The 16,921-nt window shown below is 47.6% G+C and overlaps 1 protein-coding gene across 1 annotated transcript in view; it reads left to right on the top strand.

Annotated features, from left to right (window-relative positions):
- The first annotated feature begins 1,691 nt into the window (after positions 1–1,691).
- DNAH3 (dynein axonemal heavy chain 3) overlaps positions 1,692–16,921 on the top strand; it is a 195,936-nt gene continuing 180,706 nt past the window's right edge. Inside the window, exons 1-7 of the mRNA XM_070413711.1 lie at positions 1,692–2,000; positions 5,445–5,549; positions 6,124–6,346; positions 11,577–11,649; positions 12,032–12,206; positions 14,418–14,607; positions 16,684–16,879. Of these exons, the coding sequence (XP_070269812.1) occupies positions 1,971–2,000; positions 5,445–5,549; positions 6,124–6,346; positions 11,577–11,649; positions 12,032–12,206; positions 14,418–14,607; positions 16,684–16,879 (992 nt within the window). The 5' untranslated portion in view covers positions 1,692–1,970. The remainder of the gene's footprint in view (positions 2,001–5,444; positions 5,550–6,123; positions 6,347–11,576; positions 11,650–12,031; positions 12,207–14,417; positions 14,608–16,683; positions 16,880–16,921) is intronic.

Here is a 16,921-nt window from a genome sequence, read left to right on the forward strand (position 1 = left end):
TTGGCCGGCAGCTGGCAGCCACAAGGGACACTACCCATGCACAAATTTCATGCACTGGGCCTCTAGTAAGCATGTAAGTTCTTTAGTTTCTCTCTTCTTGTCTGGAAAACAGCTCCTTAGGCAAGGAGAAAGCAGCCACGGTTGCAGTGGGGCTGGCTGTGAAGAACTCAGCACCTTGCTGAAACACAGGCTCCAAAATATGTGATGGTATTATTTCTACCAACTCATGTTTCTAGGAGTAATCAGGCTGGTGCATAGAAAAATAAGCTTGGACTAATAATAAATATAAGCTAAGGGATCAGGCTCTAACTCCACAACAGCAATGAAAGGGGAGCTAATGGTGGCTGGGAATTGGAGGACATGGACAGGGCCCCTAAATTGTGATGTTTAGGTCAGTCCTGTGTGGCTTCCTGCATGTGGCTCAGCTGCAATCTGATGGGTGTCCCACCCAGGAAAAGGTTTTTGTGTGTTTTGTTTTAGGACAATACTTTACAACCATTATTCCCTGGTGGGTGCTATTTTGGAAAGCTGAATTGGGGCTTTCACTGCTGCCATCTAGGGGCACCTCTGTGAATCCCCCTACTCCTCCCACCTCTGTCATTTTTGAGGGCCAGCCCTGTTTCGCTTTTCCTTGTGTATCAGCTGCCTCCTCCACCACATTGTTTATCCCATGATGGTAGGAATCGTAGCATGTCTCCAGACATGGCTGTTGATAACCATTTGATGGGTCAGTGAAACAATCCCATGTGCAGTCTCTCCTATGTCCCTACAGTGTTTTACTCTGGCTAAGCAGCCATCTCAGACCTGCCAGAGCACTGGGCTCTGAATAGAATTGTGTGAAAAATTTCCCGCAGCAGATAGAGACCCTATACTGTTCACACCACAGAGATGGGGACAACCTAGACCAGCCGTGGGCAAACTACGGCCCGCGGGCCGGATCCGGCCCGTTTGAAATGAATAAAACTATTGAAATAAAAAAAAAAGACCGTACCCTTTTATGTAATGATGTTTACTTTGAATTTATATTAGTTCACACAAACACTCCATCCATGCTTTTGTTCCGGCCCTCCGGTCCAGTTTAAGAACCCATTGTGGCCCTCGAGTCAAAAAGTTTGCCCACCCCTGACTAGACCCTAGTGGACCTCTTCTCTCTGTATTTTCAGTTTCAACAAATAAAAATGCAGGACACCTGGTTTAATTCCAATTTCAGGTAAGCGTAACGTTTTAATATTAGTATGTTCACCTGTTGAATGGGACCTATTTATATTAAAAAATTCTTTGTTCTTTACCTCAAAGTCTAAGTCCAAAGGCAGAGTCCCTTACTGCCACTCACACTCCCTTCCTGGGTCATTGCTAAACACCCTCTCATCTGCCCTCTGTCACAAGTTTCCTGCTGCCTGGCTGCTCCTCCAGCAAAGGGGACACCAGGACACGGCGGTCAAGCCCAGGCTTGTATCTGGGCACCGCAGAGGCCTCACCCTCCTTAGCAACCGACGCGGAAGCCTGGTCATCGTGCCTCCCATGTTGACAGTCCAGGGAGGGAGGCAGCGACGAGTTCATTTGCTGGGGATATTGTTTTGGGGGTGCCTCCTCCCCATTCTCTGTTAATATGTAACTCTGCTTCCGTTTTCCCCGTGACCTGGGTGTGTTCCTGGGAAAGATCCAAGAGGAGAGCTCGGTGGCAAGGGGAGCTGGAACCGCAGCCCAGAGCCCAGCAACGCCGAAGGCCGCCTCTTGATCCTCCAGCTTCCCTTTCTCTCGTCTACCAGGGAGCTCCTCGGGGGCTGAAGTCTGTGACCTCATAGAGGCAGCCCTGGGAACAGAGTGTTCAGAACATCTGGAAAATTCCGTTGTCTGTGTCCTCCCTACGATGCTCTAAGGAAGTGTGGATTTCAGACCCACTGGTAGGAGAGGAAGAAACAGACTCCTTATTCCTTTTTGAAAAAAAAGGTCCAACTAGAACGTACAATATGAATGACATGGATTGCTCATCTCCAGAGGTGTGTATGCATCTTAAAGTATTTTTATTTTTCTTAACCCATATTTTCAACATGTAGAGACTGGGGAGTGGGTGGGAAGGGGATGTTTCAATCACAGGCCAGTGGCTGTGGGCTTCCTTGACTGAGCGAGTGTGCTAACCACATGTTTATGTTGTGTCCTTCGAAATATGCCTTTTGCTGAATTAAGCTTTTTTACCCAATCCTCACATTTTACTGGGAAAATTTCAGCTGTTGTTCCCTTCCCTTCCCTTCTAAGGCCATTCGACCATATATTCCATCCCACAGTTCCCAACACTGGCTGCACATCAGATCATCCTGGGAATGTCTTAAAACATGGAGACTTGGCCTCATTCCCAAAAATGCGAATGCAGAAGGTTTGGAGTGTGGTCCTGGAGTCTGTCTTTCTCACTAAGACTCAAGTGATTCTGCTGTAGCGGGTCCTCAGGCAAGCATTTGGCAATGGCCTGTGTGCGGATGTGCAGACTTCACATGTGGTCTGAAATAAGCCACATGAAATTAACAGTTCTACCCAATCTAGGTGCCATATTCTTGGTTGTCAGAGCTAAGATTCAGTTGCTCTTTTAATGAAGATTATTTGAGCCCTCGCCAGTGGATAGAGCGTCAGCCTGCAGACCGAAGGGTCCTGGGTTTGATTCCTGTCAAAGGCCTGTACCTCGGTTGCAGGCTCCTCCCCTCCCCAGGCCCTGGTCAAGGCACGTGTGGGAGGCAACCAATCGATGTGTTTCTCTCTCATCGATATTTCTCTCTGTCTTCCCCTCTCTCTTCCATTCTCTCTGAAAATCAATGGAAAAATATCCTTGGGTGAGGATGAAAAACAAACAAACAAACAAACAGATTTTTATTTGAAGCAGATTTAAAAGCAAGGCCAAGGGAAAGATTTCCACTGACCACAAAACCTTGCTTGCAAAGGTCAGTATCACCTGTACGTCGGGGGCCCTGCAGGAAGCCATGAATGACTTCACGTTCCTAAACTGCTGCTGCCCAGACCCAGCCTGGATAGCATGGCACCTGCTGGGGATGACCCGGTTTCTTTCAAGCTGATGCTGCCGTGTTTTCATCTTATTCACTCATCGCTGCAGGTCTGATCTTGATTTCAGTAATGAGAGAGGGGATTGTTGGAGATGATCACTCAGTTCTTAGATCCTTCAAATTGAGGTCAAGAGCAGAGAGTCAGACAGTGATTTAAACCAACAAAGCAGTTCTCTCAGTGGGTAACAGCAGGGTCCACGGGCCTCAAACGCATCATGCTCGAGGTAGAGGCGGAGCACCCCCGTTTCCTGAGTTCTGCTGGCTGGTGCCGCCACTTTCACTGAATGAGGCCATGAGATCAGTGGAGCGACTGTTTGTAAAGATCCCAGGCTCAGGATGCATCTTCGCTTATGGGTTTGTTCATTTGTTTATTTTTAAGGTCAACACATTCCCAGAATAATTCTTTGTGTAAGTGATTCTTACTGTTTCCACTGTGTGGGGATATGGAGTGATGCCTTTAAAAGCACCTCTGTGTGGCCAGGCTGTGTTACCTATCCTCTCTGAGCTTTCGTTTCTTCAGCTAAAATATGAGTATAAAAATTTACATAATCTTATATAATAAAGAGGTAAGATGCAAATTAACCCTCACACCCTCACAAGATGGCTACCTGCGACCAGGCCAGCAGGGGAATTAGTGAGGTACAACCAAACAACTGAACAGCAGGCTGCGTGGGGCAACCAGGGCGTCAGGGGGGTTAGTGAGGGACAACCAAATGCATGAATAAGCAGGCTGTGTGGGGCAACCAGGGCGACAGGGGGGTTAGTGAGGGATGACCAAATGACTGAACAGCAGGCTGCATGGGACAGTCAGGCAGGGGGCGGGGACCATGAGGGGTGATTAGGCCAGCAGGGGGACAGTTGGGGGGCAACCAGGCCAACAGGGGGCGCAGTTGGGGGCAATTAGACTGGCATGGAGGCAGTGAGGGGCAACTAGTCCAGCAGGGGGTGGCAGTTGGGGGCGACCAGGCCGGCAGGGGGGAAGTTAGGGGCGATCAGGCTGGTGGGGGGAGGGGGAAAGTTAGGGGCAACCAGGCAGCCAGGCAGGTGAGCAATTAGGAGCCAGCGGTCCAGGATTGTCATGGGGATGCCGACTGCCGGTTTAGGCCCGATCGGTTTAAGGGCCTAAACCGGCATCAGACATCCCCCAAGGGGTCCCAGATTGGAGAGGGTGCAGGCTGGGCTGACAGGACCCTGCCCCTCGTGCATGAATTTTATGCACCAGGCCTCTAGTTTGAAATAATGGCAGATGTTATTTTTTTTTTGCAAGATTGAGTCATCAGTGAGGGGTTGGCTGGGGAATGGGGTGGCTAACATCTGATTTATATATTCCTGATCCCCACTACCCATCGCCAGTTACCCTGCATGACCTAATTTGCTGACCCAAATTAATCAAATCAATCTAATAATGTCTTATATTAACAGGAGTTCAGTCCAAAGTCATTGCATAAGGTGAACAATCACAGAGAATCAAAATTGTCTGTAAAAATCCCTTAAACTATTTTTATATGTTTTTATTAATTTTAGAAAGAGAGAGAGAGAGAGGGAGAGAGAGAGAGAGAAATATCGATGTGAGGGAGAGACATCAATCACCTGCCTCCTGCATGCCCCCTATTGGGGGTGGAGTCAGCAACCTGGGCATATGCCCTGACCAGAAATCGAACTGGCAACCTTTTGGTGCATGGAACAAGGCCCAACCAACTGAGCCACACTGGCCAAGGCCCTGAAGCTATTTTGAATGTGCTGTACAGCAGCGCTTCTCGTTCAGTCCAGCCCCGCGGTTTCCCCAGTGCTGGGTCAAATTGCAGCATCTCCTTCAGATGAAGCCGTTGTCCGGCATGTGGGGACTGGTGGGGACAGACGTGCACACAGCATCAGGCAGCACTGCAGCCACATTCAGCTCTGCTCCGGGAGGCACCTGCACTGGGTCCCTCAGGTTCACTCCCAACACACGCTCACTGAGGGGAAGGTGGGCTCCAGCTCCCACAGGTTTAAATGACGTTTTTTCTGCAGGAAGCTCAGAATGGCTGTGCTAAGCACACACAGCAAGCAATGTGACTGCATGGGTAAATTCCTGCTTGGAGTTGCATATGTGAAATGCAACAGTATTTTTAAAAGGCAGCCCCTTTCATCACAACCCAACGTAGGGCAGCTTGGGGTGACCTTACAATTTGGACCCTTCCCTAGAGAAAAAAATATCTGAGTTTGCTCCTAAGCGTGTAGCTAAGGAGGAGATGCTGCTGGAAAGATAGATGGTTTAACAATGAGATCTACACAGTGGACGGGGATGAGAACTCTGTGCCTAAAATCTTCCTGGGAATCTCTATTCCTCACCAACTTAGAGGCTCAGAATCTTTCCTCATTCCTAAAGAGTGATTTCGTTCCCATTTCCAACAGATCCCCAAAAGTGACTCGATACATCACATGAGCCGCTGCCAGAGGCGGCCTGAGCTCCCCCCTCTGCCTGCTTCTGCGAAGGAGGAGCCGTCTGAAGTCTATCAGGTCTGTTCACCTGGTGGCCCGTGGGGGACAGGCAGGCAGGGCTGACAGTGGGATTGGGGGTTTGGTCATTCCTGTGACCGGGGAAGGTTACCTGCTGTGTTATTGAAACTCTCTGAAATGCTTCATGTTCAGCTATAAAGTGAGAGCGATGATTTCTTTCTAGCCATGTCCATAAGGAATAAAGACAATAAAAGTCAGTTATCTGACTCACAAACTTACTGTTTACTGAAAGCCAGCTATTATCCTTGACTTCAGAAATCACGCTCACAGTGGCCAGGCAGGACGATTGGCATACACTCAGAAAGCATTTGCAGCGAGTTTGCAGAAGATAGAAACAGCATAAGGCATGTGGGACTCTGCGATTGTCAGTGAGAGAATGTAGCGAGGACCCCTCAGAGCCCAGGCACCCTGCTGGGGATCAAACCCGCAAACAACCAGGGCATGTGCCCTGACCGGGAAGTGAACCGTGACCTTCTGGTGCATGGACAACATCCAACCCACTGAGCAACACCAGCCGGGCCATTCACAAGAGATGGCCCTCATTGCATCTCTCTCTGCATGTCTTCCCTTGTAGACGGTCATGTCACACAGCTTTTACCCCCCCTTGATGCAACGCACATCGTGGACCCTGGCTGCACCCTTCAAAGAGCAGCACCACCATCGTGGACCCAGCGATTGCATTGCCAACAATTACTCCTTGACAGCTCAGGACCTGAAGCTGAAGGACCTGCTGAAGGTCTACCAGCCGGTCACCATCAGTGTCCCTAGGAAAAGGGTCATTCAGGAGTTCCCATCAGGTATCTGTGGCAGGATGGGGTCTTGGAGTTTGATTTGTAATCCTGGGTTCTAGCCTGGCTTTACTCTTACGACAGCTAATTTTAGATAACCTCAGAGAGTTAGTCTCCTCACGTATGAAATGGGAATGATTGTAAAGGCTAACCTTACATTTACATACACCAATCCTTACATACAATGCACCAAGCACTGTTCCCATGCACTTATGTTAATTGATTGCTGTATAACAAATTACCCCCAAATTTAACAGTTTAAAACAGCGGTTGCCAACCTTTCAGACCTCACAGATCACCGGTTGGTGATGCTGGTTTAAAACAACCACTGCTTATTATATTATGGTATATGTGGGTCACTGGGTGGTTCTGGCTCAAATTCTCTCTCAACCGGCAGTCAGACATCCCCTGAGGGGTCCCAGATTAGAGAGGGTGCAGGCTGGGCTGAGGGACACCCCTCCAGTGCACGAATTTTGTGCACCGGGCTTCTAGTCCTATATAATAAAAGGTTAATATGCAAATAGACCAAATGGCAGAACAATCGAACAACCGGTCACTATGACGTGCACTGACCACCAGGGGATGCATGCGGAATATGGTGGGCATTGGCCATGGTGGGATGGTGGAGCAGGTGAGCAGGGGTGCCAGACCATGGCGGGGCACTGGTTGCTGTCATCAGGGTGAGGCTCTGGCGGTTACTGAAAATTCTTTGTTCCCGCACGCCACAGTCCCACCCCGCACTCACACCTGCTGCCGATACTGGACCCGCTTGCACCCACTGCTGGTGCCTGGCACTGGCCCCACTCACACCCACTGCTGGCACCAGCCTCAATTGCTCCACAGAGCACATGGGAGCAGTGGCAGCAGGAGTGGGCTGCCGGCAGACAGGGGACCGGGGGCCGCATTGGGCAGGGCCAGTCAGGGGAACAGAGGATGGGCTGAGGCCTGCCCCTGTGCCCACTGCAGCCTCCTGGCCTACAGTTCCTTTCAAGGTGCACGAATCCATGCACTGGGCCCCTAGTGTGCATATAAGATCTTTGGTTAATCTCTTCCCACCCCTCCCCTTCCCTCAGAGATTCATCAGTCTGTTCCATGTTTCCATGCCTCTGGTTCTATTGCATTCATCAGTTTATTTTGTTCATTAGATTCCTTATTCATTTCTTTTGATTTTTACTTTCAATTGATGATAGATATATATATTTATATTTATGATCTCCTCCTCCCCCTCCTCCTCCTCCTCCTCCTCCTTCTTCTTCTTCTTCTTCTTCTTCTTCTTCTTCTTCTTCTTCTCCTCCTCCTCCTCCTCCTCCTCCTCCTCCTCCTCCTCCTCCTCCTCCTCCAAGTAGCCCCTTCAACATTTCATGGTTTGGTGATATTAAACTCCTTTAGCTTTTTGTGTCTGTGAAGCTCTTTATCTGATCCTCAATTCTAAATGATAGTTTTCCTGGGTAGAGTAATCTTGGTTATAGATCCTTGCTTTTCATCACTTTGAATATTTCTTGCCACGCTTTTCTGGCCTGCAAAATTTCTGTTGAGAAATCAGCTGACAGTTGTATGGGTGCCCCCTTGTAGGTATCTAACTGCTTTTCTCTTGTGGCTTTTAAGATTACCTCTTTGTCTTTAACCCTTGGCATTTTAATTATGATGTGTCTTGGTGTGGGTCTCTTGGGGTTCATAGTGTTTAGGACTCTCTGCATTTTCTGGACTTGTAAGTCTATTTATTTCACCTGGTAGGGGAAGTTTTCTGTCATTATTTCTTCAAATAGATTTTCACTATCTTGCTCTCTCCTCCTTCTGGCACCCCCATGATGCAAATGTTGGTATACTTGAGGTTGTTTCAGAGGCTCTTTACATTATCTTCATATTTTTGGATATTTTTTTTCATTTTGCTCTTCTGATTGGGTGATTTTGCTTCCTCATATTCCAAATTGTTGATTTGATTCTTGAGATCCTCTACTGTTGATTCCCTATAAATTATTCTTCATTTCAGCTAGTGTATCCTTCATTTTTGACTGGTCCTTTTTCATGTCTTTGATGTTCTCACTAAGATCCTTGAATTTCTCACTAAGTCCTTTATCATTCTCAATAAGTTCCTTAAAGCTTTCATTAAGTTCCCTGAGCATCCTTGTAACCATTATTTTGTACTCTGCATCCAGTAGTTTGCTTGCTTCCATTTTACTTAGTGTTTTTTTCTTCTGGAGATTTCTTCCTTTTGTGACATGTTCATCTCCACGTTTTGGCTGCTTCCTTGTGTTTGTTTCTATGTATTAGGTAGAGAGAGCTGCTATGTCTCCTGGAATTGGTAGAGTGGCCTTGTGTAGTAGGTGTCCTATAGGGCCCAGTGGCTCAGCCTCCCCAATCCCCTGAACTGGGCAATCTAGGTGCACCCCCTGTGTGAGCTGCGTGAGCTGTCCTATTGTAGTTGAACTTTGATTGCTGCTGGCATCACTGGGCGTAATTGACCCCCAGGGCAATTGACTGTGATGACCAGTTGTTGTCTACAATGGAAGAACTGCTGTTCAGGAGACACCCCTACGGAGCAGGACTTGCTTCAATGGGGTTTTGGTGCTCACCAAGTCTGCCTCTTGAGTGTGTCACTTGTGAATGTGGTAGAATTGTAATCTGGTATGGTCTGAAGCTGTCCACTGGTGCATTGGCTCTAGGACCTCCCAGTATGTACAAAGTTGGCCAATTTCCAAAGTTACTGGGACTTCTTCTGCCTGGGGCCATTTGGCACAAGCTACAGAGCGATCTGCAGATGGCTGCTACTTGTGTTGGCCTTGGAGGTGCCCAGGAGAGGTCAAACTATGAACAGAGGCAGGTTGCTGCTAGTGCCAGGCCTGGGGCCACTTATTGATAGGTATGGAGCATGCTGATGCCAGCTGATGCTTGTTTGAGAGATTTTAGAAAAGTCTGAAGCCTGAGCCAGGACAGGCCATTCACGTGGAAAAGCCACTACAAATAGCTTGAGTGGGGCTGAAAATTGGATGGGGTGGGATCGCAGGGAATTTCCAGGGTGGAGCAAATAGTGTGGGCCAGATTGATGGAGACTCATATATGGCGACTGCCAGTCAGCTCTGTGGTGGAATAGGTCCCAGCATAGGAACAATAACCTCTGCCAGCACTTTTGTGGCTGGAAAGCAGGCTGGGAGAAAGCTGCCCCTGAGTTCCTGCCCTGATGCCAGACAATACAGTTCCTCCCCATATGTCCTTGGATACTTTCAAGCTGCTGCCCCAATACTGGAGCTCAGAGGGAGTGAGCCAAAGTAAGTCCATGCACTAGCCCTTTAAGAGGAACTGCCTGGGTCTCTGTCAGCTCTGTGTCACTCAGCCACAATCTCTGCTGGTTTTAACAGCCTGAAGTTACAGAGTCCTCTCTTCCCAACACCAGAACTCTGGGCTGAGGGGTCTGGCATGGGGCTGGGACCCCTTGCTTCTCATAGGAACCTCCATAGCCTAGATATTCCCCCCAATTAAAAAAATGTCATGTGGATTTTGGACAAACTCATTCCATGTCCCTGCCCCTCTTACTAGTCTCAGCATGGTTTCTTCTTTACTTCTCTAGTTGTAGGACGTCCATTCAGCCAGATTTCAGGCAGTTCTGAATGATAGTTGTTCTGTAGTTTAGTTGGAATTTTGATGTGGTTGTTGGAGGATTTGAGTCCCATATTTACCTACACCACCATCTTGGTTCCTCTCCCCATAATACTTTGTATATATTAATTTATTTAATCCCACCAGGTACACATATATCTATTTAAGGGTATCCTTTAGTAATTCTTGTTAGATGTATGTTGGAGCAATATTTTTTTATATTTAACGAGTTTTTTTTCCTATTACTATTATATTTGGAGTGGATTGATGAGGAGCTCAAGTATGAACTCAAAATATATCTTGAGAGTTTTCAGTTCTCTTTAATTCTCTCAGAATGTCAATTTAATATTAGTGTGTCATTAATACTTCTCTATTACTTGTTAATTTCCTTAGGCTAGAAACTTAAGCAAGTTGAATAGTAGAATTTTATGTCATTTATTAAAATTATTAGAGGTCTGATGCACAAAGATTCGTGCAAGAATAGGCCTTCCTTCCCTGGCTGCCAGCACTGCCTTTGCTCTGGCCCGGAGCCACCTTTCCGCCTTCGCGTGCTGCCCAGAGGCCCAAAGTGGCTAGGGGGGGTGTGGAATGCCTGCGTCATCGCCACAACACAGGCATCCCAGCCCAGCTGCTGCCATCTTTGTTGCAAAATTTGCATATTCCCTCCTTATTGGCTGTGGATGCCGCCATCTTTGTCATGAAGTGACAGTCAATTTGCATATTCTGTCTTTATTAGATAGGATTTGTAGTTACCCTTTATTGCAAATAATAGTTTTTTTCTTTTCTTTTCTTAATATATTTTATTGATTTTTTACAGAAAGGAAGGGAGAAGGATATAGAGTTAGAAACATTGATGAGAGAAAAACATTGATCAGCTGCCTCCTGCACACCTCCCACTGAGGATTTGCCTGCAACCCAGGTACATGCCCTTAACCGGAATTGAACCTGGGACCTTTGAGTCCATAGGCTGACGCTCTATCCACTGAGCCAAACCGGTTAGGGCAATAATAGTTTTTTTATTTATGATAATCACACATATTTTTTTTACAGTAAATATATTAAGTTTAAATATCTGAGTCTATTTAAAGAAAAATATGAAACAACAATACATGTGACATTTAGAAAACAGAGCAACAGTGTTGGAGAGTGGATCAAGTAGGCAGTTATTTTTTAAAAAATATATTTTTATTGAATTTTTACAGAGAGGAAGGGAAAGGGATAGAGAGTTAGAAACATCGATGAGAAAGAAACATCGATCAGCTGCCTCCTGCACACCCCCCACTGGGGATATGCCCGCAACCAAGGTACATGCTCTTGACTGGAATTGAACCTGGGACCCTTGAGTCCGCAGGCCGACGCTCTGTCCACTGAGTCAAACCGGTTAGGGCAAGTAGGCAGTTATTAATACCTGTCAAATGTATGAATTTGCTCATCCCTATTTCACAATTGAAGAAGCTGAGGCCTAGAATGATGAAGTCACTTCTTCAGGGCCACACAGGTAATTAATGGTGCAGGTGGGACCAGAACCCACATCTCCTGCCTCATCCCACTGCACTTGGACAGTCCTGAGAGCCACATCCCTGTGGATAGAGGATGGCTCAAGGCCACTGCCCATCACTTATGTCTTTCTTCTCCACTATTCTAGCAACAAAAAGCTCAGCAGAGCCTGAGAAGAAGAAAATGAAGTCCCTCCCAATAGACAAAACAGATCATACCAGGTAAAATTCTTCATTGTCTCTGTGGGTACAAGGACTTCAGGACACTAGGCTGAACCACAAAAGGCTGTGGTCTCACTAAAGCCATGGTCTTCTCGGCTTCAAAGCATTCCCAGATAACCAGTAACCAATGCCGCCCCCCCCCCCCCCAATTCCCTTAATCTAAAGAAACTTTAGATGCTAAATAAAAATAAGTTAACCGACTGAGCAAACCAGTGCTAACATACATATGCAATGCTTCATGTTAGAGGTCGCCGCTTACGCCACAGCTCTCAGATGACACGGAGGAGGGCTTCTCCTGCAGAAGGACCCTCGTGTGGCCGGTAGGCAGGCTGACAGCTCAGAGCCTCTGCTGAGCCAGGGCTGAGCCATGTCTTCTTTTCAGGACCAAATCCGCCCACAAGACCTTGACCTCCTCACCCCGGAAGAAGGAGGTGATGACCTCTGAGACCCCCCCAGGAAGCAGGCCAGCGAGCCCAGAAGAGCAGATTAACATGATGTTACAGAAGGAGATGGAAATAGAAAGTAAAGAAGCCAAGCCATCCAAATCAGACTTGGAGGTACATTCTCGTCACTGCCTTTCCCCCAGTTGGCCGTCTCAGTGATTCTGATCTGGGGGGAACAGCAGAATCACCCAGGGCATGTTTTAAAAATACACAGTCCAGAACCCAGGACAGTCTACTGTGTGTGTGTGTGTGTGTGTGTGTGTGAGAGAGAGAGAGAGAGAGAGAGAGAGAGAGAGAGAGAGAGAATGCATTCTCTGCTCTAGTAAGCCTTAGAAACCAATACCTTTGGGTCCTCTGAGAACATAAGTTGCAAAATGGTGACCCACAGGCTGGGGTTGACAGATTTCGGAAAAACAAACAAAACACAAAACAGGACACCCAGCTAAAGTTGAATTTCAGATAAATGTGAATAATTTTTTAGTATAAGTATGTCCCAACCCATCTGGCAACCCCACCATAGGCTGAATTTGGTCTATCGCTGTATGGGGGAAATCTCATATGAGCTAGGTTTTTAATTTCTCTTGAAAAATTAAGGTATTCTAAGCTGAGTAGGAGCTGCCTCCTTTAGGTGAGAGACACATTCTCCAGTTTGTCGGTCTCCTCCATTCTTATTATTGTTTTATGTCCAGCCAACTGTCACCTGTTAATGTCACCTGCTTGATTCTAGGTAGCCTTTTGAGTTTCTAACCTCTACCTTAAAAGGAGAACAATAAATCTTGAGAGCAAATAGCTTATGAGTTTATAGTACATAAAAATGATTAACAATAAAAACTCAGTCACTGTGTGCTGTTGGCAAAATTCCATGCTAACCCGTACTTGACCTGGGTACTAGGATCATTCTCATTGTCCAGCTGTGGAAATTGGGGTGCAGACTGATTCAACAGCTTGCTGGGGTTGTGCAGTCAGGAAGAGGCAAAGCTGGGCCTCAGGCCAGGTCTGGCTGATAGTGAAGTCTCTGTGGGTAAGAGCTACCAGCATTTCTCAAAGTTGCCAGCAGATTATAATCACTTAAAGTGCTTGTTTAACAGAAACCAAACTGCCTGAGGAGGGATCTGTGGGGCTGCATTTTAACCAGAGCCTCTCTCCGGCCCCGGGCAGTTCTTATGATGAGGGAGTTGGATGTGTTTCTGTATAATCAGCTTTCACTCCAGTTGGGAAAGGTGAGCTCAGCCTCTTCTGACCTCGGACAGTTGGCACTGACACTCAAAGCTAATTTCAAACCCTTGCCTACACTTGGTGCTTCTCATCTATTTGAAATGATCCATCGCTAGAGCCACTCAGCCATCAGCAGCTCAGAGGCAGGGGAAACAAAACTTTCAGTGTCACCGGGTGATGCGGGCCATTTTTATTCGGTGTGTGCATCTGTAGCTTTTCTCAACTCAAAAGCCCATGGTTGGCCCTAACCCATGGGTTGGGGCCACAACATTAGTAACAAAGAAACAGACTATCTAAATCAGTGGTTCTCAACCTTGGCTGCATATTAGAATCACCTGGGAATCTTTTTAAATTCACCCCATAACAAAGAAACAGAATTTCCGGAGGATGAGGCCCAGAAATCAGGATTTTAAAAAGAGTCCCAGGTGATTCTAATGTGCAGCCAAGGTTGAGAACCACTGCCCTAACCAGTTTGGCTCAGTGGATAGAGCCTAGGCCTGTGGACTGAAGGGTCCCAGGTTCAATTCCGGCCAAGCGATCACCAGTAGGGGGTGTGCAGGAGGCAGCCGATCAATGATTCTCTCTCATCATTGATGTTTCTATCTCTCCTTCTCCCTTCCTCTCTGAAACCAATAAAGAAATATATATATTTTAAAAAGCCCACGGTTGGATTAGAAGAGCTATCGTAAGTCTCACTAGGTCTTTGGGGATCTTTTTTCCCCAGCTGATGGCTACAAGCTGCTTTGCAGAGGATCAATGTTGAGGAGAGTGAATCATTTGAGTCCTTTTAAGGAACTCACTCCTCTTTTTAAAGCTCTTCAGATATACTGCCCCATCTCTCTTACTATCTGCATGGTGTTTGACAAATCTTTCTTTGTGTTTCACTGGCCTCTCTCTAGCTTTGGTCGAATCCTTGAGTCACGGGGAAGACTCGCCAGTGACCCCATAGCCATGTGTGTGAAGTCACAGCGCAGGCCGCACAGCTGTAGCGCGGGAAGGGTAGGGAGGGGCGCTGTGCGGCCTTGGCCTCCTGTCAGCTGATGGGTGTGGGAAGGTGGGCACAGTTCACCAATCATGATCATTTTCTTCCTGGTGGTTTGTTTACGGAAGAGATATGATTATTACTTGACCCATGGAATCCGAAAAGACATGATTGCCCCCGAGGAGGATGAAGTGATGGTTCGGATTTCGAAGCTGATTCCTAGCACTCTGCTGATGAGTCCCTTCCTGGAACCCCTGGTGAACACCCTCATGGAGGAGAAGGAAAGTTACTATTACAACAGCCTCATGAAAAGCATCGGTAAGGCTGGGCGGACCTGGGTGGGGGTTCCCATGCAGAGGGCCCCTTCCTTCTTCTCACTCTCAGTCCTCTACCCCGTTTTTCTGAAAATGCCAAAGCATTTTAACTTTAATTCAAATGCCCCCACCCCACCACCACTCCTGTCTCCCCCAGCCCTCTCACACGTTAATGTGCACCCAGTTAACCTGGGTCTGGTCCTGACGGGGGCACCTGCGGGGGCCCCGCCTGCATAGCTAACAAGCTCCAGGTGAGGCAGCGCTACGAGCGGCAAGGGCCGACTCCACATCTGAAATCACACTCAGACCTGCCTCTTCTCTCCACTCTTTCGCCTCTCTCCAGCCCGCAGTGCTCGCGGCATCTCCCGCACTCACAGCACTTCTTGTCTCCACTGTCAGCTCACCTGTGCCACTAAGTCTCCACTGTCTCTGCATTTTCATGGGGTCTTAGCTGCCTTAGAGACTGTGAGCTCTTTGGTGATGAAGGATGTCTCCCTCACTCCCCTTCGGCCTGGGCCCCAGGTCTTGCTCACAGAGGTAGGGAGACTGTTCCATGACCGTGAGTGATGCACGCCAAAGAGGAGGGTTGCCAGAAGCCGGTCCATCCTTGCTGCTTGACACAGTCGCTGCAGGGAAGAAACATCTGCACAGCATATGTTTCAAGGGACCTGCCATACTGTTCTTAATATGTTTGCTCCCCTTCTTGGCACTATGTGTTCTAACCAGGGCCACCTCCCTAAGAAAGGTTGTTTCCCCAGGTGGGGATGTTTCCCTGGAGTTAGGGATTAACAGGACTAAGGAAGGGAATAAATCAGTAAAACCCCTTAACTAAGTGCCAGGCGGGTAGATAATCACCTTAACTACGAACAATCATGCTTAAGCTACATAATCTTTACTTAGGCCATAGAATAGGATAATCTCCTTCAGTTACTTCCTTGTAGCTTAACAGAACAGTAGAGTAGTGACCTTGGGATGGAGATAACAAACTAGCCCTACCCTTTGGAATAGAATGGATAGGATTAAAATCAACAGAACTAGATGGAGATGGGATCTTTGGCAAAGGTCAGATAAGAAACTATGGACATGAAACAAGGAACTGTAGAAGGTCAAGGGAGGACCCAAAACATACCATGATGTGACTATAGAGGCATGCTTATAGGATCAAATGGTATAAATACAGATGTAACAGGAGAATAAAGGGAGAACCTGGCTATGCTGATCATCTGAACGCTGTCTCCAGCTCATTCTTTGCCGACTCCATCTACACCTTTGGGAACCCCTGGACCGCTGGGGCTGGACCCCGGCAGAGGGTGACCATGCTAGTTCCCTTCCTTCCTGTTTTATCTGGACAACAGCCATCTTCACCAACTTGTCTAGTTGTTTTTAATTTCCTAATTAACTTTCTGGTGGTGTCAGTGTAATGGCTCCTTGTTTACTACAGGGTAGAACCAAACTCAGAAGAATAAACTTGTAAGTCCTTCAAATTCCAGCCCCAACCTACTTCTCCAGTTTTATCACCTTGAACTCAAACCACTGGCACCTGCTATTCCTGCCACAGAGTGAATAACAGCTCCTGGAGCGGCCTGCACTCCATTACATGCTGCTCCTCGGCCCGTCTTCCCTCCTGGGCCTGTTTCAGAAACGCCCCTCACTCCTCAGGACCCAGCTCAGACGTTACTTTGCCTGTGAAGCTTTTACCAATCTTTCTTTCCTTAGCATGTGACGCTTTTGATCTCTGAATTTCCATTACAAGTATCTGGTGTCATCCATTGTGTTGATTTTGGTGTGAGGAGTCAATTAATGATTAATGAGGCATCAGCAAATATTCATTCATTGTCATGCAGATGCTAGATATCTAACAGGATGCCATCCCGGGTTCCTTGAGCTCCAGGCTGAGGTTACCCACCTCCTTGCTTGGTGTCTTCAGACAGAAAACACAGAACCGCAGAGCATGCTCAGGGGACTGCTGGCGACCCTGCCCGTGAGGGAGCATTTTCAAGTGTTGCCTTTGGAGGGTTGAAGCTAAGAGCACGAGTGCTCAGGGTCCCTGCGTAATAACAGTGTTTCCCGTTGGTCCTAGTTGATTACATCCTCATGGACCCAGAGGAGAAGAAGAGGCTCTTCATCGAGAGCACCCCCCGCCTGTTCCCACAGAGAGCCATCCGGGCGCCTGTGCCCTGGCACGGGGCCTACAAGAGCGCCAAGAAGTGGAACGAGGAGCACCTGCACACGGTGAACCCCATGGTGCTCATCCTGGAGCAGCTGTGGTTTGAAGAGTAAGAAGGGCCTCCCTCTCCCCTCCCCTCTCCGCTGCTTCC

Source organism: Myotis yumanensis, unplaced genomic scaffold, assembly GCF_028538775.1.
Source record: "Myotis yumanensis isolate MYYU_CA2020_CCGP unplaced genomic scaffold, mMyoYum1.0.hap1 SCAF_4, whole genome shotgun sequence".
Classification (NCBI taxonomy): domain Eukaryota; kingdom Metazoa; phylum Chordata; class Mammalia; order Chiroptera; family Vespertilionidae; genus Myotis; species Myotis yumanensis.